This window comes from Eublepharis macularius, chromosome 5 (assembly GCF_028583425.1).
Source record: "Eublepharis macularius isolate TG4126 chromosome 5, MPM_Emac_v1.0, whole genome shotgun sequence".
Classification (NCBI taxonomy): Eukaryota; Metazoa; Chordata; class Lepidosauria; order Squamata; family Eublepharidae; genus Eublepharis; species Eublepharis macularius.
In genome coordinates, this window is record NC_072794.1 from 14,768,518 (window position 1) to 14,792,774 (window position 24,257).

At 44.8% G+C, this 24,257-nt stretch overlaps 1 protein-coding gene across 1 annotated transcript; it reads right to left on the reverse strand.

The window, feature by feature from the left end:
- Positions 1–1,009: 1,009 nt before the first annotated feature.
- On the reverse strand, positions 1,010–23,746 carry LOC129331366 (procathepsin L-like). The gene is made up of 8 exons (XM_054981893.1): positions 23,676–23,746; positions 17,291–17,427; positions 14,512–14,634; positions 12,789–12,944; positions 10,357–10,581; positions 8,809–8,977; positions 6,525–6,633; positions 1,010–1,387 (listed from the first exon to the last, which is right to left on the reverse strand). The coding sequence occupies exons 2-8, from the start codon at positions 17,417–17,419 to the stop codon at positions 1,288–1,290; spliced, it is 1,011 nt and encodes a 336-aa protein (XP_054837868.1). The 5' UTR covers positions 17,420–17,427; positions 23,676–23,746; the 3' UTR covers positions 1,010–1,287.
- Positions 23,747–24,257: the final 511 nt, after the last annotated feature.

The following is a 24,257-nucleotide window of genomic DNA, read 5'->3' on the forward strand; positions in this document are numbered from 1 at the left end:
ATTTAAGGAAAAGGGTATGGTAGGGATATCAATCACCATGATTGTTTGATTGCACCTCCATGTGCAGAGGCAGTCTGTCCCCCCCCCCCCCCCAAATAGACCAGGTCACGGTGACGCAATGCAAAGGTGTTTATGAGAAGAGGCAGTGGCTCGATGGGACAGCAACTGAAAAAAGCTGTTGCATCTATGCTCTTTTGCCCTGCTCGGCTGCTTTCTTTAGGACATCTGCCTAGCCATTATTGGAAACAAGGGGGATATTTGGGGTATGATCCAGAAGGGCTTCACTTATGTGCTTATGAAGAAATATATCAAAAATTACAAGCAGGATGGTAGCTAAATGGAACCTCCATGTACAGCTGCAGTATACCTTTGAATATCAGAAGCTGGGAGACAAAGAAGTGGGGATATTATGACCTTCAGGTGTTGCTTATGAGCTTTCCAAGAGCACTGCTGCTTGTACCAATCCTTTTATAATCCCTTGCAATGCTTCCACATTTCATGGTCCCATAAACATTGCCCCCAATTGGAGGTTTAAAAAAAATCCTTGATAGCCGCATAGCTGGCCAGGACACTGTGTAGATTATAAACCCTAAGTATTTGGAGAGGGTCCAAAATAAATAAGTGTATAGACTCAGATAATTATGCAGGACAGCATAATCCAAGGGGAAGCTATGAGGAGAACACATATGTGATGCCTACCCTGTGAACACCACTTGTCATGGACAGTGGAAAAAAAACAAGGGTCTGCTATGATCTCTCCCCATCCCCACATACAGGAATCTCAACATCCTTTTCCAATGGCCGCTCTGCTATTATATCCCTTTGGACCGAATGGAAAGTATCCATGAAAAATCCAGATGTCGAGATCTTGGTGAAAGCTTCCACATTCTCTCATGCTTATACTTTGGGAGTGAGATAGTCCCTCAACCACAGGGTCCCTTCCTTCTGAAAGGCAGACATACAGCGACTTCACATGATACAGCTAAGGACATTGTTCATATTTATTCAGAGGGTTTTACAGTGGAGAAAGACGATAAACAGTTTTCTATGTTTCTGGCGCAAATTGGATCCTGGGTTGAAGTCCACGAATCAGCTATTGGCAATTTACATATTTGAGCCTGCAGGGAATGTGCAGTCCATTCTGAGAACAATTGCCATCAAACTCGGGTGGTTGGGGAGCGTGCTGCCACTTGGCTGGAAGCAAAGCAATAGAAGCAGTGTGACATTGAAGGATTCGGAGCACAGAAGGCTGAAGATCAGATGTCAGGATGCAAACGCCTTGACTGGTTACATTATAGGGAAGCTTGCTGCTGAGGCCACGCCGCACATGTTGTTGGCTCCTTTTGCGACTTGCATGTAGCCTTCCTCTCCCCACTCTGTACCCCAGCTGTAGGAGAATTCACACAAGAGTGAGTTTATATGAATATGTTCACAAAACATGAACAAACGCAAGAAGCTGCCTTTTTCACTGTAAGGCCACTGTAAGGCCACTGTAAGGCCATTGGTCCGTCAAGGTCAGTATTGTCTATTCAGACCGGCAGTGGCTCTCTAGGGTTTCTGCTAGAGGATGGGCTAAATATTCAATATAATAAATAAATAAAATCACCTACTAACTGATCCTTTTAACTGGAGATGCTAGTGATTGAACCTGGGACCTTCGGCATGCCAAGCAGACCCTGTCCCACTAAGCCACTGGCTCCACTTTGAAACATCTTTGTAGTGTGTTCTTGTGACCTTTCGGCCTCCATTTTGCTGGCATGAGTCCCCCTACCCCTTGGCTTATGACCAGCCCACCTACACCACCAAACTCAGACATTTCTAGCCACCCTTGTCCAGAAACTTGCTCCGCAAGGCAAATGCAGGACAAAGAAGGCTAGAAAGGCAAGAGAAAAAGCAGGAGGGAGCTACTTTGCCTGATCAAATGTTACCTGTGAAGAGGCACTACTAGCTCTGTGAATATTATCCGACATTTCTTAGCCATACTACCTTACTGTTTTGTCACATTCCTCTGTACAAAGGGCCGGTGACATCAGCCTTAGCTTAAAGTTTCTCCGAAAAAGGTAACACCTCTCATCCCCCTCTGAACACAACTCTTCCTGTTCTCCTTGTCTGGAAAGCTCTCTTATCTTCAGGCTGCTGCTTCCTCAATTAGTTGTAGATCCTACTCAGTTACACTTTTGTTTATCTGCCTCCCCTGCCACCCCCCATGAGTGAGAGGCTGAAATTTCTAACCTTTTTCATCATCCATTACCTAATCCGGGATCAGAGTCTCAGACCTGAAAGTTTTATGACAGGGTTCACCCTGAGCCTTTCTCTGCCCCCAGCTCCTTCATTTCCCCTTCCCCAACTGTGGTTTTCTTTATAAAAGCGTAGAAAATGGCTTCCTCTTCATAACATCTGAAGAAGTGAGCTCTGATTCATGAAAGCTCATCCTGGAATAAATGTTAGTCTTTAAGGTGCTGCTTTTATTTTGCTACAATAGACTCATACGGCCCTAGGGTTGTCAGGTCCCCTTACTCTTCTGGTGGGGGGGGCACTTACCTTGTGCCTTGCCCATGATCCTTTTTGCATGCACTCCTGGCACTTGTGTGATGATGTCACACTTCCTGGAAGTGACATCATCACGCCAGCCATGGGTGTGATCCTGTGCTTCATCCAGGGCTAATTCTGGCCCGTTTGGTATGAAAATTGGCCCCAGTGAAGTGCAGGAGCGTGCCCATGGCCGGCACATTGATATCACTTCAGGAAGTGATGTTATCGCGCCCCTCAGGAGCTCGCACACTGTGTGTGTTCCTGGGATGCGTGCTGGTGGCAGACAACCTCCGGGAGGCTTGCTATCTCCCACCGATAGCTGACAGATTGGCGGGCAACGGGGCAAACCTGGGGACCCTATGGATCACTTACATAAGACCTGGGTCCGACATTCACGTGGACAGAACACACAGGATAACAATTGTGGCGGTCTTGGTTGGGACTTTGTAGGAAAGACACCCGCCAAGCCTTAAGCTCCTGTTAAGAGTGATGGGACTTTGGTTCAGGCTGCAAGTGCTTGCAAGCCCAGTTCCGGCCGGCTCTGTTATTCTCAACACCTGAAGGCCAGTCTTGGTTCCCTGGAGATTCGACCTTGGGAGATTGGCTCACAGAGCTCCTAATCTCACTCCCCAGTTCCACACGACTAGCAATGCCAATTAAGCACATGCGCCCTGTTTGGCTTAGTTGGTAGGAGGATTTCAGCATTCTGTTCCCTTCTCCAATCATCATTCTCTTACCATCATGTAAGGGAAGAGATATTACTTCCCTGCCTCTTGTCATCAATATGCCTTGTATAGCATGGCATGGCAATGGACTCCTTTGCTAACCCGGTGGGTGAGAAACTGCCAGCTATGAAGCTGATCAGAGATGCATAGATAGCAAGCTTTATGTATTTTCAGACAGACAGATGTTAGCCTAGCAATAGTAAGGTTTATTTGTTTTCTTGTCTATTGCCTGATTTAGAGTCCCTTATGCTCAGCAATACTCTGCAATCAATACACTTAAGCTATTTTTATTTAAGCCTGTGTCTAGAGTCGTCATAAGTTGTTCGTGGGTACAATCTCAAAGAACCCTGAGACTGAAGATTCTCATAATTTACATCAACAGGTGCCTTTCTTCTGCCTAAAGGGGTCTGGTGTGGCTGTTGTCAGCACAGCACCCAGAAATAGGAGATTGGGAGTGCCTGGCTGATCCCATCCTTCAAACCAAGTATTGTCTATTGTGGTCAATAGCAATTCTCTAAGATCTCAGACATAGAGAGGTACATAGACAGCCTTACAATTCTTTTAAACAACAGATGCTAGTGGTTGGATCTGAGACCTTCTGTATGTAAATGTATGCTTTAGTCCAGAATGGAACTGACTGTGAATTACATGAATGTAAAAAGCCACTTCCTACCAAAGCAGAGAATTGGTCCATCTAGCTAGTACTGTCTCCTCTTCCCCATGGGACTCCCCAGAGGTCTATCTCAGCCGCCGCCTGAGATCTTAGAAATTGAACCTAGGACTTTATGGATGCAAAGTGTGAGCTGTCCCCATAGAGATGGGCACGAACAGAAAAAAAACCAAACATGATGTTCGTTGTTCATTGCCATCCACGAACAGGGACTCACGAACAACCACGAACATGGCCCTGTTCACGAACATGTTCGTGGTTGGCTGTTCGTGGGGGCCAGCAGGCTCTCCTCCAGTCATCATCTAAGTCAATATCCCTACTGCACCACTCCCAGAAATAATAGCTTGGCCCCAGAGCTGGCAGCAGCCCTGGAACTTAAAGGGGTAGATTCCTATCCCACCACACACAAAGAAAATTCAAGCTCCAATGCACTCTATCAAAATGCCAACAGCAACTGTCTCTCCACCGTCTGCAAAGTCAGAGCTGGGAGTTCCCCTCCCCCCGGTCTTTGCTCCCTTGTTGTAACTAATTTGGAGCTCCACACTTGAAAGGAAGACCTGCCTATCAAGCCAAATTGGGCTTAGGTTGGGGTTTCCAGGGCAACAGCAGGAGTTCAGAGTTCAGACAATCCCTGCCTAAGTTGCCAAGGGAATTGATTGCAGGGGCCAGACTGTCTGGCTTGACGAACAGCAACAAACGAGGCTTGCAACGACCACCTGTTCGTTTAGAATGGAGCCTCATGAACAGCTTGTTCGCGAACAGCAGGTTGGGCTGTTCGTGGCTTTTTTTTGTTTGTATTGCTGTTTGTGCCCATCTCTATTTGACCCTTCTCCACCTGAAGGGCAGGTGTGCTGCATCTTGAATATAAGAGCTGGGCTCTCCAGCTCCAAAACTGACCTAGTTTATCTATCTATTGCAGTTCCTGCAACTGGGGAGATTCCTATCAGAAACCTAATTTTGGAATGCCTTCACCTTTTCCCCCAGTCAGTAGCCTGGTGTTGTCTCTGAGGATTTTTCCATATCCAGTAAAGCCATGCCTGTTCACCCAGGTCTTCTCTTGAGATTTTAGGCAGTCTACCCTTGCTCTCTTGGATTAGTTTCCATTAACCCTGTTTCTGGACTGTCGAAGCTGGTTGGGTTGTGCTGCCATTCCATTCCATTTATTAAGAGGGTTGTCTGTATAGCTCATGGGCTTTAAGACAAGACTCAGTTTTGTACAAGGTTTTAAAAATTAATTACAAAAGAACACCCCTCCCCTGTGTCGTCAGAAGTTTGTTAGTGGGTCAGAACCAGGCCTTTTTTGGCCTATGTTAGAAATAGAGAACCAGCTATAGTTTGGGGGAAAGAAATCTTCCAAAAGCTCTCTCTGTCCCTGCAGAATAAAGTTGCATTTCCTGGGAAGATCTCACCCTCTGTGACAGGGAATAGATAAGGCCATAAAAGTTGTTAATTGTTAGTTATCTTATAATATTGTTGTGTCTTGCATGCTAACTTGTATTCTGTATCTATCTCTATAGCGCTCTAGTGGTCAGTGGGCTGGGCCCCAGGTCTGGAGCCTTGCCCAACTGCTCTTTTGCCTTTATAAATAAAAACTTCCAGCTTTGCTTAAAGATCTTCTTGCTGCTGGCACGTTATTCTTAGCAGAGACACTAGTTTAGTACTAGGGAAAGATCAATTGAGGTTGCACTCTTTACATGCCTACGGTAAGAGGCGAACCCAAGCAGCAAGCCGACAGCAACTAGTGGACTGGTCCCTGGTTGCAGAGTGACAATTTCTACAACACCCTGATTGAAACAGCTAACAAGATCACCAGCAGAATCAAGTGATTAAAACTAACTCAAATGAGTTAAAAATAGAGTAATCAAAGAAAAATAGATCAAATTTCAGAGTGGTGATCTACCTGTATTTAAACAAATATTGCAGAGCCTCAGAGCCACGGATATAGATTCAGCAACAAGTATTGCATGATCATTCCAGAAGTGTAACACAGCAAAAGTGTATCACAGCAAAATAAAACAGAAGTCCAGTGGCTCCTTAAAGACGAACAACATTTATTCCAGCACGAGCCCTCTCTTTCTGAAAATATCATGCTGGAATAAATGTTGTTCATCTTTAAAGTATCCGTGGACTTCTAGGTCGCATTGGCCTCTTATCCAAGGGTTGTTTTCATCACATTTTGAGATATAAAGCATGTTTTATTTTAAAGAAGTGCTCCTAGTTAGGGGTTTCTTTTTTAAAAAAAAAATCTGTGTTGTAATAATGTAATGTTTGTTATTTTTATGTATTCAAGACATCCTTTTGTGGCTTCCTTAGGGTGTTTCTTAGCTGCCTTGCTGAAGCACGGGATGGGAATCTTTCAAATTAATCCATCACCGTGGAGGAACTTGCTTTGCAGTTTTCAGCCTACCTACAGTTTTACACCAGCCTCTGGGCATCATCAGAGTACAAATTAAACATTTTTTCCCATCCAAACCATCAATTTTAACTTGGTAACCTGCGGAGGGAAGATTCATTTCATCACAAAGAAAATAAAGCAGGGGCACACAAACTCTGTATGCCCACCCTGCCTTCATCTTTCTCCCCTTCCTCTTTCTCACCTGTTCTTCAGCAGCCAGTAATCTTGTCCGTTCCACTGAGATACGCCATAGCCTACCACCAACATGCCGTGGTCCAGGGTGTTGCCACAACTTTCGAGATAAAAGATTCCTGGACAGGAGAAATTCAGAGGGAGAGAAATCAAAGAACAAATGCCACCCTTCTCTGTGCAAAAAGGAATCCAGAATTTGTCAGCAAGAAACATAGGTTTGGGAGTCCAAAGTAAACATCCCAGCATAGCCCACTTAGGATGAGCCTGCATGGTACATTCATTCATCACTTGAAAGCCACAGTGTCAGGGGAGAACATGGATGGGTCCTGTTCATCTTTGCAGCATTTCTGAGGTGGGTTTTTTTACCCATTCATTTTATACCGGCAAAACATTGGGCCCTTCTCTTCTGTTGTATTGACTACTGCAGTGCTTTGTAGATGGGCTTTGGCTTGGCCTCATCACCAGACTTCCACTCATTCCTTCTGAGTGGGTAATGCTGCTTGCTACAGAGAGGAGAGGAGGTGGGTGAAGGAGCCAAGCAGGAGCGGAGGAGTCAAATCCTTCTCTGCTTTTTAGGAATTTTTGAAGGGGAGCATCATCTTTATATGGCTTCCTTTTCTTTAATCCAAATGTAAGGCCAGAATTTTGATCAGTGCAGTGGGAAATAGAATAAAGATGCCACTAAACAGTTTATGCTACGAGTCTCGGTCACCACGTTGCATCCCAAATCTCTAAAAAGAAACATGGTGAGCTCTTGAAAAGATGGCTGTCAATACTGGCGGTGTCCGCTGATGATTTTTATACAGCTGAGTGAAGTAATACGGTTTCTTAAACTGCTGCTTTTATTACTGACTAGAGATGGGCAGGAGCCAGGCAAACAGCGGTTCGTTGCAGATCGTGTTTCGTCGCATTTCACGAACCACGAACTGGCATGAAATTGCCCAATTCACAAACCAGTTAATTCGGTTCGTGAATATGTCACTTTCAGGGCAGCAGAAAGTCTGCAGAAAGCCCCCTCCCCAATGGCCTAGAAAACTGATTGATCAGCGCCAGCCTGTCTGCAATGACGAACCAGCCTAAAAATCATCGTGGTTTGTCAGAAACACCCTCCGCCGAACCACTGGTTTGTGAATTTAAAAAACCGCCCCAGTTCTTGATGAACTTTGGTTCGTATTTCAGTTTGTGCCCACCTCTATTGCTAACGAATGGTTTTTATTTGTCAGTGGACTAAATGATTTTACAAAAGGTTTTTTTTTTATGTTGCTCTTACAACTGCGGTTGATTTTACTGGCTCTTTTGCTGATTCGATATTACTTTTTGCTATATTTTCGTACGTTTTTGTTGTTGTTCCATACTTGTTCCGAGAACTTTCTAGTTATGTGGGGCACTGCATACATGAATTTGACAGATCAGTTCATAAGTTATTTGATGAGACTTTTATGTCCCAGGGATTTTTGACAATAGCAAGGATTTGATTTGACCTGGATTTTTAGTATGTTCAAGGTACTCATTCTTAATTGTTATTAGTGTAGCCAACATCCAGGTGGTGGCTGGAGGTCTTCTGGAATTACAACTCATCTCCAGGCCACAGAGATCAGTTCCTCTGGAGAAAATGGCTGCTTTGGAAGGTGCGCTATATGGCACTAAACCTCACCTTCTCCAAGCTCCATTGCCCAAATCTCCAGGAATTTCCCAGCATGGAGCTGGCAACCCTAATTGGTATCAAGTATTCCAGGGGGTCATTGCAAACCCTTAGGCACAGCATCCTTCTAGACTCACCCCTCAGGCCTCCCAGACTCAACAGAGGAAATCAAGTCATGTGACTTGCCCAGCTTCAGGGTGACAAGTAGGGTTCCCAACATGGTCTAGGCAAATGCTGGCAGATTCGAGAGGGGGGGGGGTCAGTGCCTGGGAAGAACGCAACATCACTTTCAGGTGACACTCTAGGAATTTCTCCAATCTTTATGGTAAAACCTGTGGAGACTAGGGGAATTCCTAGAGCTTCATTATGGAGGCGAGTTTTTTCTACCACTCCTCAATTTCTTGAGGGCAGGAGATTGGGAAAGGGGGGGGGGAATTCCCTACTGGATCTCAGCAAATGGAAAGCTTAGTGGCAAGGGTCCCAAGAATTTGTGTTTATAGTCCTCCCCCTGCTCTTGCCAGTCCTATGTGGCATATCCCTGCACCCCACTCCCCTTGCCCTCTGTTTTGAATTAGATCCAGTGATCACCCTCATTGTCTTGAGGAGCGATGGAGGATCAGAGACCTCTGCCCTCTCCAAACGAGTTCCTTACCTGATGAATAGAACTGGAAATGGATACTGGAAGCATCTACTGCGACTGAAACTGGGCCTGTGGTGGCCACAGCTTCCTCCAGGGCTTCCTCACTCCCACTTTGAACCATCACCAGAGAATCACAGGTGGCTGCTCTGTTCCAGGGGCTATACCGGCAAGGGAATCCACTCTGCAGAGAAATGGCACAAGGTAGATTTCTTCAGCCAAGTGACTACAAGGAAGGTGTTAGCACTCTGCTCTTGGTCAACAGGAGCATGGGAATCCTATGGGACTTGGCTTGAGGTAAACTGATCTGGCCAGTGGCAGCATGAGAAGAGGCAACTGATGTCCCTTTCTTGGGGTGACAAAATACCTGCAACAGGGCCTGGTTTGTTCTGTCTGTATGGAAGAGTTCCAGATGGGCCACTCTCTTGAAAGCTCATTCTTGGGTCACTTTTGGGTGCCGTTCCAGCATCCTTGGCAATAGACAGCTCCATGCTAAATCTGCTCTGTATTCACCGTTAAACCTTGCTTTCTACCTTTCTAGTCATCCAGGGGTGTGGAGAGTGCCCTCAAGTCATAGCTGGTTTATGGCAACCCCTGGCAGGGATTTTCATGGCAAGAGACTTAACAGAGGTGATTTGCCATTGACTGCCTCTGCAACCCTGGTCTTCGTTGGAGGAGTTTGACTTGGCAAAGGCCATCTAGTTTAATGTCATCTGTAGACTTACCATTTGCCCACTTAGGGCAGGCAGAATCCCGGGGACTTGATATGTTGCTCACTGCCACTCATAGTGGTGGCGGGAGAAATGTAAAGGAAAAAAAAGGGCTCTGGCCTAATTGCTGGCATGTCACTTCCAAGTACAGTCTGGAAGTGTGGTTGCCAGATCCACTAACACTCCTGGTGGGAGGGAGGGGTCCTGGCACTTAACTCGTGCAGACTTTGTGTCTGTTTTCTGGGAACGGCTGCAGGCATGCTCCTGCACATCGTGTGGGGCTAATTCTGGCCCATGCCTATGTCTGATGTGATGTTGTACCCCCTGGAGCACAAGCACTTAGCACATTCCCGGGGTACCTGCCAGTGGCAGGTGACTTCCAGGGAGCTGACCAGTTCCCATCGATCGCTGGCAGATGGGCAGGCAATGGGGCAAACACCCAGGAGTTGCCCACCACCGGCATGCACCTGAGAACTGTATCCAGAAGTGACAATGGTAGCTCTAGGTATCATAGAGTTTTACCATAGAGTTGTGATTCCTAGAGCTACCAGTGACACTTCAGGGTTGTGCCTAGAAATGACATGATGACATCAGTGGTGCCACATGCCCCCTCCCCACCCACCCCCAACCCTCCCACTGTTTACCGGGCTCAGTCTGGCAACTATAAATCATCTGTTCTGACTCACTAGGACTCAGGGAAAGAAAGGTCTTTCTCAGCAGCCGCAGTCCTTTTCACCAGAGATGCTGAGGATCGAACCTGGGGCCATCTGCATGCAAAGCAGCTGCTCCGCCCCTGAGCTGTGTCCTCTCCCGAAACTTCAGGGCATGTTTGGATTTGCTTATTGCACCTTACCTGTGCCTGGTAGGGGTAGCTTCTTTCTGAGTCAATGCCGTCATTTTGCGCAACGTATTCAAAGGCTAGGGGCATCCATCCTCCATTGCACCCGTTGTTGCCGAGATATGTGGAGCAGTCCATGAGATTTTGTTCACTGAGTGAGATCAGGTTTCCTGTCCTCTTGAAATGCAAACCTTCCAGGGCCCCGGTGGAACTAAATGCCCAACATGACCCACAAGCGCCCTGCAGATAAAGAAAAACTGTGTGGATCCCATGAATTGGGCTAGATGGGGCTCCACACCCCAATTTTGCCATCGGTTTCTCTGTGAGGCCGCTGAATAAGCGACAGTGCTGGGCTCTAGATACTACAGAGCCAATGTGGTGTTGTGGGTGGGCTGGGACAAGTTGTCAGTCAAAGGTCAGAGGACGATCATAGTCTGTTTACTAATCCTAAATTTCTTCATAGAGCCATGGATATGACACGGGGAGAAGAGAACCTTCGCTGCACCCATGAGTTCCTTGGTGAAAAAGATCCAGAGAGAGCTGTGGTTCTCGAAAGTTTATACTACAATAAAGTTGGTTAGTCTTAAAGGTGCTACTGGACTCTTTACTATTTTGGAGGAAAAGCAGGATAAAAAAATATAATAGATGAATGAGGCTGCACACGAATTAGTTCCCATATGACCACCACCAGAACAGAGTTTCATCCAGATGTAATGTAATGACAGAGGGGATTCTGTTAGAAGCAAGGAAGGCGAGGCAACCAAAGCATGGGCCAAATTTATTAAGGACATACAGAGAAGGAAGAAGGACAGCTCCTGATCAGAACATGAATCTTTCAATGTATCTAAGTTTTGCAAACTGTAGAACTTCTGATTTTTTAAAAAAATGGGAGGAGAACCAAGGGGCAACTAAAATCATCAAGGATTTAGAACACTTTTGCTTATCGGGAAAGGTGGAAGAATTTAGGGCTTTTCAGTCTTAGGGGGTTGGGAAGGAAACATTATAGTTGCCAGTTAGTTCTAGAGCGAGTGTGACATAGCAATTAGATCCAGAGGAGTTAGCCATCTTAGTCTGTAGTTGCAAATTAATGAGTCCAGTAGCACCTTTAAGACTAACCAACTTTATTGTAGCATAAGCTTTCGAGAACCACAGCTCTATTCATCAGATGCCATACATCCGACGAAGAGAGCTGTGGTTCTTGAAAGCTTATGCTACAATAATAGCAGTTCGAGTGTCAAACTAGGATGTGGGAGATCCAAGACTGAATCCCTTGGAAGTTGGCTGAACTTGAGACAATGTAACCTACCTCATGGGGTTTGTTGTGAGGATAAATGGGGGAAAGGGAGAATGATGTCGGCTGCTTTGCACTGGGGAGAAAGGCAGAGTATTTATGAAAGAAATGTAGTGTTTTATACGTTTAAGCGTGGGGTGCAGAAAGGAGAGAGGGAGAACTCTGTATCCCTTTCCTATACTACTAGAACTCAAGGCAAGCAATGTAGCTGTTGGATAACGGATTCAGGTCAGGCAAAAGTCCTTCATGCAATTTATAATTAACTTATGGGACTCACTGCCACATGATGTGATGGCCAGCCACTGATGGCTTTAAAGGCAAATTTATGGAGAAGTCTATTGATCACTGTGAGTCATGATGGCTAAATAGAACCTCTGTTTTCAGAGGCAGTGTAGCTATGAACACCAGTCTTTGGGGGCACCCACAGAGCCCAGGCATTGGTTTTTGTGCCCGTGATTGTGGACCTTGCAGGAGATCTAGTTGGTCACTCTGAGAAAGAGGATGGACCTTTGGAGGAGAACTATTGGTCTAATCCAGAAAGGCTCTTAAAGTGGCAGGGGTATCTATGTCTACTGGAGGACATTGGCAGGCGGGCTCTTGGTCATTTAAGTCATTCCAAGTGGGTCTGATTCTGCCTTGTAAAAGATGCAACTATTAAATTGTGTTGAGAGGAGCAATGGTTTAAGAAGAACTCATTCTAGATTTTGGCATTACTTCCAAGTTCTTGCTACACAGACTGTAGGTTTGTATATTCCACTTTACCACTTGCACTGGAGGGTGTCTGCTCTATTTCGTTCCAAAATCATGAGAAATTTCACCTAAAAAAGCCCAGTGGGGGACCAATGCACTCAAGCACTTGTTAAGGATATTTCAGTTGTAAGCAGTTTGTCAACATGAACTGCAGAAGGCCATCAGAGATTTGGTAATTCAAAAGCTGCCTCAACATTTGTTGCAAAATAGTAAAAAGTCCAGTAGCACCTTTAAGACTAACCAACTTTATTGAGGCATAAGCTTTCGAGAATCACAGCTCTGTTCGTCAGATGCATTTGTTCTAATCTGGAAAGTTCAATTTTTCAAAAAAAATGACTAGAGATTCTCAGCCTTGTAACAACCCATGAATCCCATCAACACTGACCATCAACTGTTCTTGACTCACCTGGTTTTTCACTGGGGTGACATAACCTCTGGCACGCCAATTCACATATGCGGGAGGTTGGAAAGTGGCCGATCTTCGGAACACGTTATTGACGCGACGGTTTACATCCAGTTCGGGACGTGCACCATTCACCAGCCTCCTGTACTCGTCATTGCTCTGGAGAGAAAAATCAAGATTCCCCTCTCTTCCGTTAGCAAATTTTGGAAAAGGTGTGCACAAGAAGACACACAAGGGAAAGCGAAAAGACAGTTGTGGGAGATCACTTAGGGAACAAAGGAGGGCCGGATTTCATGTTATGGTTTACGCAAGTTCACTACAAGGATTGGCAACTGTACTATAGCTGTGAGCCCCCAGTGGCAATCCTGAGTGAAAGCACCATAGGACCTCGGTTTTGGTTGAGATCGCGACATGGGTGGGAGGTCCTAATAACAGCAACAGCAACAGCAAGAACAACATTCGATTTATATACCGCCTTTCAGGACAACTTAACGTCCACGCAGAGCGGTTTACAAAGTATGTCGTTATTATCCCCACAACAAAACACCCTGTGAGGTGGGTGGGGCTGAGAGAGCTCTGAGAGAGCTGTGACTGACCCAAGGTCACCCAGCTGGATTCAAGCGGAGGAGTGGGGAATCAAACCCGGCTCTCCAGATTAGAGTCCTGCACTCTTAACCACTACACCAAACTGATGCTGGCTGCCTTCCCTGCATCCATTTTCTGGAGTCAAAATGACCCAAGGGGAATGCGATCGTAACACTCATCATCACAGAAATTTGGAGATTTAAGTCATCAGGGCTGCAGGAGGGTGGATAGGCTGGTTCTACTGCCTCACTTACAGTGAAATCTTAATCAGAGTTACTTCAGTCTAAGCCCATTGAAATCAATGGACTTAGACTGGAGTAACTCTGCTTTGGATTTCAATGTTAGAGCACTGATTGGCCCCAACAAAAGACTTTTTTAAAAAACAGGCTTTTTAGTTCATGCCAACATGTGTTTTTGGAATACAAACATTTCTTCTTTTTTAAAAATTAGTGGCAACTGGTTCTTCTTTCAAGGTATCCTGCTCCAAAAAGTACCCATCTGATCTGCCCAGCTCTGCTCACCCAAGGTCCCCCTTGACTCAGGGTAGAATGTTATGGATCACACTCAGGGCTCATTTTGAGGGGGAATGCACAGGAACGCAGTTCCAGCAGTTCCCCAAAGAGGTCACATGTCAGGTGGCCCCGCCCACCTGACTAGGCAATTTTGGGCCCGTTTCGGCCTGGATTGGGGCTGAAACGGCCTAGATTGGGCCTCTGACAGGTGGTAGATCACTCTCCTGCTCAGCAGCGGCCCAATCCTGACCATTTTGGGCCCCCTTTCATCCATTTTCAGCCCCTTTTTGCCATTTTGGGCCCAATTTTGGCCCTGAATGGCCAGGATTGGGTCCAAAACAGCTAGGATAGGTGATGTCAGGGGGTGTGGCATAAGCAAATCAGTTGTGCTAATGACACATTTCTGGCGATGTCAAGGGTTGTGACATATGCTAATGAGTTATGCTAATGAGTTCCTCCAGCTCTTTCTACGAAATGACCCCTCATCACGCTTAAATCTTCATGAAAAATAATTCCCACTTAGCTACTGGGATGGTGAGCATGATGCTAAAAAGGAATTATTTAAGGAAGCTATGCATTATAAACACGTCTCTGAGATCAGAAATAACTATGGCTATATAACCACTTACAAGATCGCCAAATTGGTTCATATTCAGCTGAAAGGTGTGTAAACCTTGGGAAGCTTCCCAGTTATGCTGTTGGATCACTTGTAGGTTCCACTCCCAGATGCTTCTTCGGTAGCCCTCTTCCCCCTGCAAAGAAGGAAGGAACAGTGCAGGTCACAGGGCCCAAAATACACGTGTCCAATGGTCCCCTCCCCACCTTGAAAAGCAACATCGGAGAAACTTCAAGATAAAGAGATCAGCCCCTGAGCATGTTTTTAAAGCCAGAATTCCCCTACAAAGGCTTGTATTATTTGGAGCTGTAGGATGGCTAGAGAGGAGAAAACTTCTGAACGTGGATCCAAATGGGTAGCTGTGTTAGTCTGTTTGTAGCAGTAAAAATGAGCAAGAGACCACTAGCACCCAGGGCTTTTTTTCAGCAGGAACGCAGTGGAACGGAGTTCCGGAACCTCTTGAAAACGGTCACATGGCTGGTGGCCCCGCCCCCTGATCTCCAGACAAAGGGGAGCTGAGATTGCCCTCCGCGCCGAGGGCAATCTCAACTCCCCTCTGTCTGGAGATCAGGGGGCGGGGGCACCAGCCATGTGACCATTTTCTCCGAGGGCAACCCACTGAGTTCCACCACCTCGTTTCCCAGAAAAAAAGCCCTGCTAGCACCTATAAGACTATTGTAGGGTTCATTTTGTAGGGTATGAACTTTCATGAGGCACAGGCACACAGTGATTTCAGAAGCCAAATTACAACTGGTAATGAAGCTCAAGACAATGCATCCAGCTGGAGTGAATCAAGATCTGGACTTCTTGTCTCATTACCAATGCTGATTTTGCCACACCTAATCTAATCACTTCGGCTATTGTCATTCATCGGCAATTGTCATTTACCTGTTATTGTCCTTTGGCTTCTGAAATCATTCCACTCTCCAAGATAGATGGACTCACATTCTAGCTGTAATCTGAAGAAGTGAGCTGTGTCTCACAAAAGCTTATACCTTACAATAAATTTTGTTAGTCTTATAGTGCTATTGGTCTCTTGCTCTTTTCTACTGCTACAAACAGACTAACACAACTGCCCATTTTGATCCATGTTCAGAAGTTTTCTGAACATGTGTAGAGTGCCTTCACTTGCTGTATCCTTCCAGAGTTAGAGGGCAAAAGGGCTTTGATTTCAAAAATGACGTTGTGCCTATTATTCGGGAGGGAAGGTGACATGATATAGTCAGATCTCGGAAGCTAAGCAGGGGCGGTATTAAGATGGGCAGCCACCAAGGAAGGCTCTGCAGAGGAAGGCAATGGCAAACCACCTCTGCTTCTCATTTGCCTTGAAAGCCCCTTGCTGGGGGGTCACCACAAGTTGGTGGTAACTTGATGACAAACACACGGGCACGCCCCTATGATTCGCTCTAACTTTTGTCCAGCTCCCAGTTTTGCCAGAGACCAAGTTATTGGCTCCCTGCAGTGAATAACTCCCTGTTGCGGTATAACTTAACTTGGTTGTCCAAGCACCCCCAGATGGGGCCAAAACACAGGACAGGGAGAAGATGTGATCATGTCCATCAGGGAAGAGTCTGGAGAAACCTAGAAGATTAGCATCAGAGCCAGGGAAGGACACTTGTGATGGTTAAAGGGAACTGCCACGTTCAGGGGCAGTATACCTCTGAAGACCAGCTGTTGGAGACAAAACAGAAGAGGACGGTTGCCTGTGCTCCTTGCCAGGATTGCTAGGCCCCTGCCTCCAGCTGGTGCTTCCCACTGCTGTTGAGCTGGACGGTGGGGGGGGGGGGAACAAGGAGAAACTTACAGGCAGCATGAGCCTTTGCCAGCAATGTCATCACATGGCCAGCAACATGCTGATGTCACTCCTCGTGCACCCAGAAGTGACATCATCACATTGATACGTGAAGCCCTGGTATTTGGGCAAAATATCAGAGCAGTTCCAGTGACACTAAGGACGTGATAACATCACTTCTGGAAGTGCTGTCAGCACATCACCGGTGACATGATGACATCACCGGCGAGCACCCCTGACACCCAGTAAGTCCCCCCCCCACACACACACCAGTTGCCAGGCCTTGCTTGGAGCCTTCCGTACATAATTTTATAAACCTCTATCATGTTTCCTTAATCATCTTTTTTTTCTAAACTAAAAATCCCAGGCTGAATCCACTCATCTCAGCGTTGCACTAAACTTTTGCTAAACTTCTGGAAGTATAGCATCTTTCTAGCGCAATTTCTGACTTGTGGCACGAGTCAGAAATTGTGCTAGAAAGATCCTATACTTCCGGAAGTTTAGCACAAACTTCCCAAAGTTTAGTGCAACGCTGGGATGCACCGGGACGTGTGGATTCAGCCCCCGACTCTTCAACCTTTCCTTGTAGGAGAGGTGCTCCAACTCCTTAATAATTTCTGTTGCCCTCTTCTGTACTTTTTTCAGCTCTGCAACATCCTGACTTGACTTGAAAAGATCTGTCCACCACCCGATATATGGGCCATGTCTGAAATGGAGTAACTCTTCCATCGCCATCTGAGAAGTTTTTATTGTGTGTAGTGTTTTAAATTTTATTGTAATGTTTTAATTGCTTTTATGTGTTTTTATGTAAATTAAAATGTGCTCCGCCCTGAGCCCGCTCGGTGGGAAGGGCGGACTAAAAATCTAATAAACAAACAAACAAATAAATAAATAAATCTTTTTTGAGACACAGGATGGCACTGTGCACATGCTTAGGAGCTCTGATCTCCAGGCCGGGTGTATGTGTGTGTCAATGCCCATTATACACGAACAAACTTACCGGACCGTACACTCTACCATGAGCATCTTTCCATTCCCTCCAAGCTCCATCCAGGGTCACATTCCGTGCTTCAGAAAAGGACCTCAGGAAGACCAGTAAGGTCATCGCCACCACCGAGATCGCCACCATGGTTTCGTCTAAGAAGACAAAGCATCCCTAGGGTTGACTGTATTTTCCCTTTCCCCACATCTGGTAACCCCAGAGAAAAGGTTGCTCTCTTGGGCCATCACGATTACCAACCATATATCATTTCCTAGTGTATTGTATTAATCAAATCCTGTTTTAAAACTTTGTTTTGCTTTGACTATCAAAATGTCCTGTGGCGGTGAGTTCCAGGGGTAGTTTGTATGTTTCTTTGAGAAACATTTCCTTTTCTTTCCACTAACAAGTGTGCTATAGCAGTTAGAGATAGGCATAGTGGTTAGCATGTAGGACTAGGACTGGAAAGTGGGGGCTAGTCATACTCTCTGACCCCAAGAGGATTCTTATCTTGTAAAGTTAAAATGGGGAGACTGTAAGCCAAATCTTTGGCCTAAGGGAAGGGATGGGTATCAGTACATAAGCCAAGATCTAACTGAATGCACAGTGCCTTTCTTCCAAGGAACACTGTATGATGTGTGGGAGCTCGCTCCATTATCATACTTTGAGAAGACAATTACTTAAAAAAAATTACATTCCATTAATACAACGGATCCTTGATTTCAGTAGAAAAGCGTGGCTGATATTAGATCCATCAATTCTCTGATACCTGCCGTGAACAAAGAAGATTAGAGAACATTTTGATCTAAATGATGATTGCTTAATTTTTTTAAAAAATCCTCTGCTTCCAGAATTCACATCAAGCTTTGTTTTGAATGATCCTCATGCAGCATTTCTTGACTTAGCGTCTAGAAGTTTTGAGTTCATTGATGGTTTAACCGGAGATATTCTTTAAAGTTTGTTCCACATGATATATTTGAGAAAACTAGTGAAATCTAGTGAAAACTAGTGAAAAGAGATCTGCCTTAAAAAAATCTGCATTTCTGTCCTCGTTTCCCTCTGCCCTCTCTCCATCAAAATGTAACTATCTTTAAAATGAGCAGCAAGTGACAACGGAATTGTTCTTCTGAAGCCACTTTGGTTTACACATTAATAATGAAACGGTGGTCCTGGGAAAGGGCCATGTGGCCTTGCGAGATTAACATTGTGCTACTGTAAGATGCAAAAAAAGGGGGAAACTCCACAAGATCACTACATTGATGATACGTTCTTGGAAGCAATGTGGTTTCCGTATTCAGGATGAAAGGATTACTCAGGGAGAAATGACATAAATGACATAAATAAAATAAATTCCACATAGCAGATATTTTTGTTCAACCCTTCAATCTCCTGCGGGAAAAGTCAAAGTTTGTATAACATGTTCTGGGTTGAATCTTTTGGGAATTACCCACCAGAAGAGATGGGCATGAACCAGGAAAATGGCGGTTCGTTGCAGTGTGTGGTTCGTCGCATTTCACGAACCATGAACTGGCATGAAATCGCCTGGTTTGCAAACCGGTTCATTTGGTTTGTGAATACATCACTTCCAGGGCAGCAGAAGATCTGCAGAAAGCCCATCCCTTGTTGCCTAGGAAACTGATTGATTGGTCCCAGGCTGTCTGCAGTAATGAATCAAAAAATGAGCCAAACGAACCGGCCTAAAAATCATCATGGTTTGTTAGAAATGCCCTCCGACGAACCACCGATTTGTGAACCAAAAACCGGCCTGGTTCGTGATGAACTTTGGTTCGTATTTCGGTTCATGCTTGCCGCTATTACTGACTAATAGTTTTTATTTGTCAGTGGACTAAATGATTTTACAAAAGTTTTTTTTTATGTTGCTCTTACAACTGCGGTTGGTTTTTCTGGCTCTTTTGCTGATCCTATCTTTTTGCTATATTTTAGTAAGTTGTTGTTGTTCCATACTTGTTCCAAGAACTTTCTAGTTATGTGAGGTGCTGCATACATGAATTGGATAGATGAGTTAATAAGTTATTTGCTGAGACTTTTATGTCCCAGGGATTTTTGACAATAGCAAGGATTTGATTTTGTTGGAACAGGTGACTCAGCATGCCTTGGACATTGGGGGGTGCTGCCTGTTTCTCTGAACGTATACGTAGCTCTAGCAATCTGCCACTCATTTGTCTAAGGTGGGAATGCCTCCTGACTCCTCCTTCTTGTCTCTATGCAAATTGGTTCATTTGGTTTATGAATACGTCACTTCTGGGGCAGCAGAAGATCTGCAGAAAGCCCGTCCCCCTGTTGCCTAGGAAACCGATTGATCAGTGCCAGGCTGTCTGCAGTGATGAACCGAACAATGAACCAAACGAACTGGCCTAAAAATCACGGTTTGTTGTGGTTTGTCAGAAATGGCCTCCGACGAACCGCCAGTTTGCAAATAAAAAAATGGCCAAGTTCATGACAAACTTTGGTTCGTATTTCGGTTCGTGCCCATCTCTACCCACCACCCTTCGCTAGATGCAGAGTGGACCTGAGCTGCTGACTCGTTATACTTTTCTCCAGTGACATTCACCACAGGATCTTCTAGCAGAGAAGGGGTGGCATTCTGCCTGGTTACTGACGGGTTTGTGTGTAAGACCAGAATTAGTTCTCAATGCCGCTGGTTAAAACACACCAATGGATTTTATTAAGCCAGTATCTTTACAGACTTCCAAAATCTTCCAAATGGCACACCACTCTGTCTTATGGTACACGCACGTCCCATTTTCATGCAAGGAACAGAAGGCCTCTCCAGGCTTAAAAGCCATTGGCTGCTCAATAGTGCAGAGATCACCGTCGTTTAGCTTCAAAATCTCTAATGTCGCCTCTAAAGTTGGATGCACCAATTCTGGCGGATGACATGTTCCACAGTTGTCACACTAAAGTTTGTCTTCCCTCTTGAGGGCCAGTTTGGTGTAGTGGTTAAGGGCGCGGGACTCTAATCTGGAGAGCCGGGTTTGATTCCCCACTCCTCCTCTTGAAGCCAGCTGGGTGACCTTGGGCCAGTCACAGTTCTCTGGAGCTCTCTCAGCCCCACCCACCTCACAGGGTGTTTTGTTGTGGGTATAATAATGGCATACTTTGTAAACCACTCTGAGTGGGCATTAAGTTGCCCTAAAGGGTGGTATATAAATTGAATGTTGTTGTTGTTGTTGTTGTTGTTGTTGTTGTTGTTGTTGTTGTTGTTGTTGTTGTTGTTGTTGTTGTTGTTGTGGACCTTTCCTTCAACAATTTTCTCTCTGATAGCCTACCCACTCCATGCAAAAACTCCATCGATGTGACAGTGGCCCACCTGTATCGATGGCTGTCCTCACCGAATCGGCAGAGGTGTCTCTGGGTTGGTGGGGTGGGTGCCTTGGCACTTGTGCTGATCCTTAAATCAGCGGGATGCTGTTCCCATAATTCAGCAGCCAGGAGTGGTTTTCAGCAGTGAAATTCATCATGATGTGTGAACAGCAGCAGGTCACAGTAGCCCTTCTGATGTATGAGAATCCTCAGAGAGGAATTTCTTTTGTGTGTAAGCAAACGCACTCCAAGCTGCAACTTCTCCTACTGATAAAAGGCACTAGAGAGCAACAAATGGCCAGCAGTCAGTTGCCTGTCTCCACCTGCAGGTGCAAGATAATTCTTTTTCTTACAATTCAGCTCCCTAAAGGTACGGAGAAGCTAAATTCCAAAACGCAGTGAAATCTGAATTTCCAAAATTTTATTTCAGGCTTGACATTCAAATTTAAACCATGTGATTTTCTTTTCATCCATTCAAGCGATGCTTCCTAATCCATTTTATCTCCATTAATTCATTGGGCTGGATTTACAGAATGACACTACATTTCAGCTGTCAGGGATGTGCCTTAAGGTTTTTTTACGTGGGTGGGGGGTGGAAATCATTAAGTGACAAAAGCCAATATTGGCTATCAAATATTTGCCAAATATTAGCACAGCCAGGGAATATTCACCACCAACAACGTTTGCAGAGGAGGATGCTGAGAGGGTAGAGAAAATATCATGCATGGAGCCATCATCTATATTGTAGTATCCTGTATTGTGCTTGAGGGATGTAATTAATTTTTATCAGACTGTGCTAAAGAATGTATTAAAATAAAAAGTTTTGTTTAAAGCACACCTGAGCCTAATCTGGTCTCGCAATTAATGTTAGAAATGCTCCTTGCTGAACCAGTGTTAAGAAGGAATGGAATGAGCTCAGAAAGATTTAGAAGAAAGAGAAATAGAAGAACGAAAACCCATTCATCACTACTGGCTTGCTTAGAGGACACTTTCTTCCCAAACCCAGCTTACTTGGCTTTGCCCTACCAGACTGAACAAGCTGTTTTCTGTGCTAATGCTCTTCTCCCCCACCCCCAAGTTAGTGTATAACTTGCCTACACATTTATTTTGACCAGAAAGGGGATGTTAACAACTGGTCAATGGTAGAAAATATCATTTAGATCCAAGAAGGGTTTTTTTCGGAGTATCTCACAGCTCCCTTCTTCTAGAGCAGGGGTTCTTAACATGAGGTCCACAGACCCCTCCCCGCACCAGGGGTCCATGGATAGATTTCAGGAGGTCTATGAACTTAAATGGAAAAAAATTACATCTTTGTTTTTAGAGGTACTCATTTTACTGACCTCAGAAGGATGGAAGGCTGAGTCAACCTTGAGTCGGCTATTTGAACCCGGTTTCCGCCAGGATAGAACTCAGGTCATGAACAGAGCTTGGACTGCAGTACTGCAGCTTACCACTCTGTGTCATGGGGCTCTTCTATTTTTTACGGACCTAACTGAAATTTAGCATTTCCTTCGATTATGAATGTAGGCAACAAACCACAGTCATATTAGCTGTACCTTTGACTTTGTCATCAATAGAAATCACAGATTTTTAAATATTACATTACAGTTGTTGGAGATATCTCAAAATATCATTTAAGCTCATCACTACTTCAAACTTACGGTAGGTATTAGACCTGTTGCTAGATCGTATGTGATCGCAGTCTTCCTGTATACAGATGCTCGTGTGATGTAGCGGTCCAACAATTGGGCAATTCTGCACCTAGGTAGTTGTTAAACTACCAAACGGTGAAGTTGCATGTTCCCACATTGGTGACCCAGACATCATACTGCTCTCTAGTATCCCCTGTCTTCAATTGTTTGTTGACCAATATGTGGATGGAGGCAAATCATGGAAGGAAGTGAAATTGGCGAATGCCTGGAAACACTTCAGAACTCTTTCAAAAAGTTATTTCTCTCTTGATGGCATTAAAATTGAACCATGAATCCACAGTCCTTTACTTTCTGATATAAACTGTATTGAAGATGTTGACCTGGCCAAAGACGAACTTATTGATCAAAAAACTTGTTACAGTTGGAGTTTAACTAAAAAAGCCTTGGAGAATTCTGGTGTTCTCCATCTGAGGCGGAGGACATCTTTGATGGGGTGATTCCCACCCTTCATTCAGGGAGGGAGGAACAAGTTTTTTCTACTTCCTGTCTTCCTTGTGGGAGTCACCTTTCCTTTCAGTTTCTTTCCTATCTTAACAGTGAGAGCTTCTTCATCTGTGTGCTGCCTTCCCTTTTAAAACAGGACTGAAGGAAGAGAGAAATCTCCCTCATGTTCTCTTCCTCTTGACCTTCGCCTCCCAGACAGGTAGGCATAATCCCTCATAGAGAAACCTTGGAGAATTTTGGTGTTCCTTGAGAGAAGTGCATCGTCGTCTTGAGAAGTGAACTATGGAAGTTTTAATTCCATTTGCACAACATATCTTTGCAAATGTGGATTCTGAACACTTGTAACCCTCAAAATAAAAAATTGAAATTGATTGGATGTCCAACATGACATGCGCATTGCCTTGTCAAAGACCACCCCACAGTTTCATGTTCTTATTCAAGCTAAGGAACAACAACCTTCACACTGATAAAAAATAAAATTTAACTTTAACGTGCCTATATTTTAAATGTATTGACTTGCTATTTAATGTACTAATAAAGAAGCACTTATATTACTTTGTCACAAATTTGGTTTTTTAAATATTTTGATAACTATTTCAATATAATCGATTTCCTTTGTAGTCCTATGTATTTTATTTCATGCATTTAAAAATATTATTCTGAGAAGGGGTCCATTGGCTTCACCAGACTGCCCAAGGAGTCCATGGCATGAAAAAGGTTAAGAACCCCTGTTCTAGAGTTTTATGGGCACGTCTCTCAATAAATCCGTTAGATCTGAGACCCAACAGGCAACTCTGCTCCTAGAAGTACTAGCCATGATGGACACACAGGTGGTAGGCTGCATGTATCCCTCCAAACTTCTTGTCTGTAGCAACTGGAAAGGGCATCTGACCTGATCCGTCATCTAATTTTCATCCCACACTTACATGAATGGCAAGGTGTCCTGCAGACCACTTCCTTCCTATCAGTTTGGCTGCTGACTAGAATCAGTTGAGCAATCCAGAAGTTCAACGTTGTCTGACATGAGGATCAAGGCATTTATATTCCCAAGTTCTTGTGGTGAAGGAAAGGGGTGGAGAGAAGAGCTGAACAAACAAAGGTGGAGCAACCTCAAGGAGAACCCAACCCAGATCTCCACACTATCCCAAAAGAAATGTAACTAATATTCAGTCTTGGGTCAGCTACATTGCAACCATTGCTAGGAAACGTCAAAATGGAACTTCTAGTGGCTCATGTACGTTGATGTGGACATCTGTGAACTTTGTACGTGTGGGCCCTCCCTCTTAGCACTCATTTATCTCTGGAAGGATACAGCTCTCACTTGGAGGGGGTAAAGAGAATGGCCGAGTAAATGCAGGCAGGACACCTTGAGGAAAACACCACCCAGATGAACACCTTTTCTTTTGGATTTCAAAAGAAAGGTGACTATTTGACCCATCTTGGCCACATTGCAGTGGTTGTATAACCTGTACGTCGTCCACAGCAGTTCTCCAAGTCCACTTCCATTC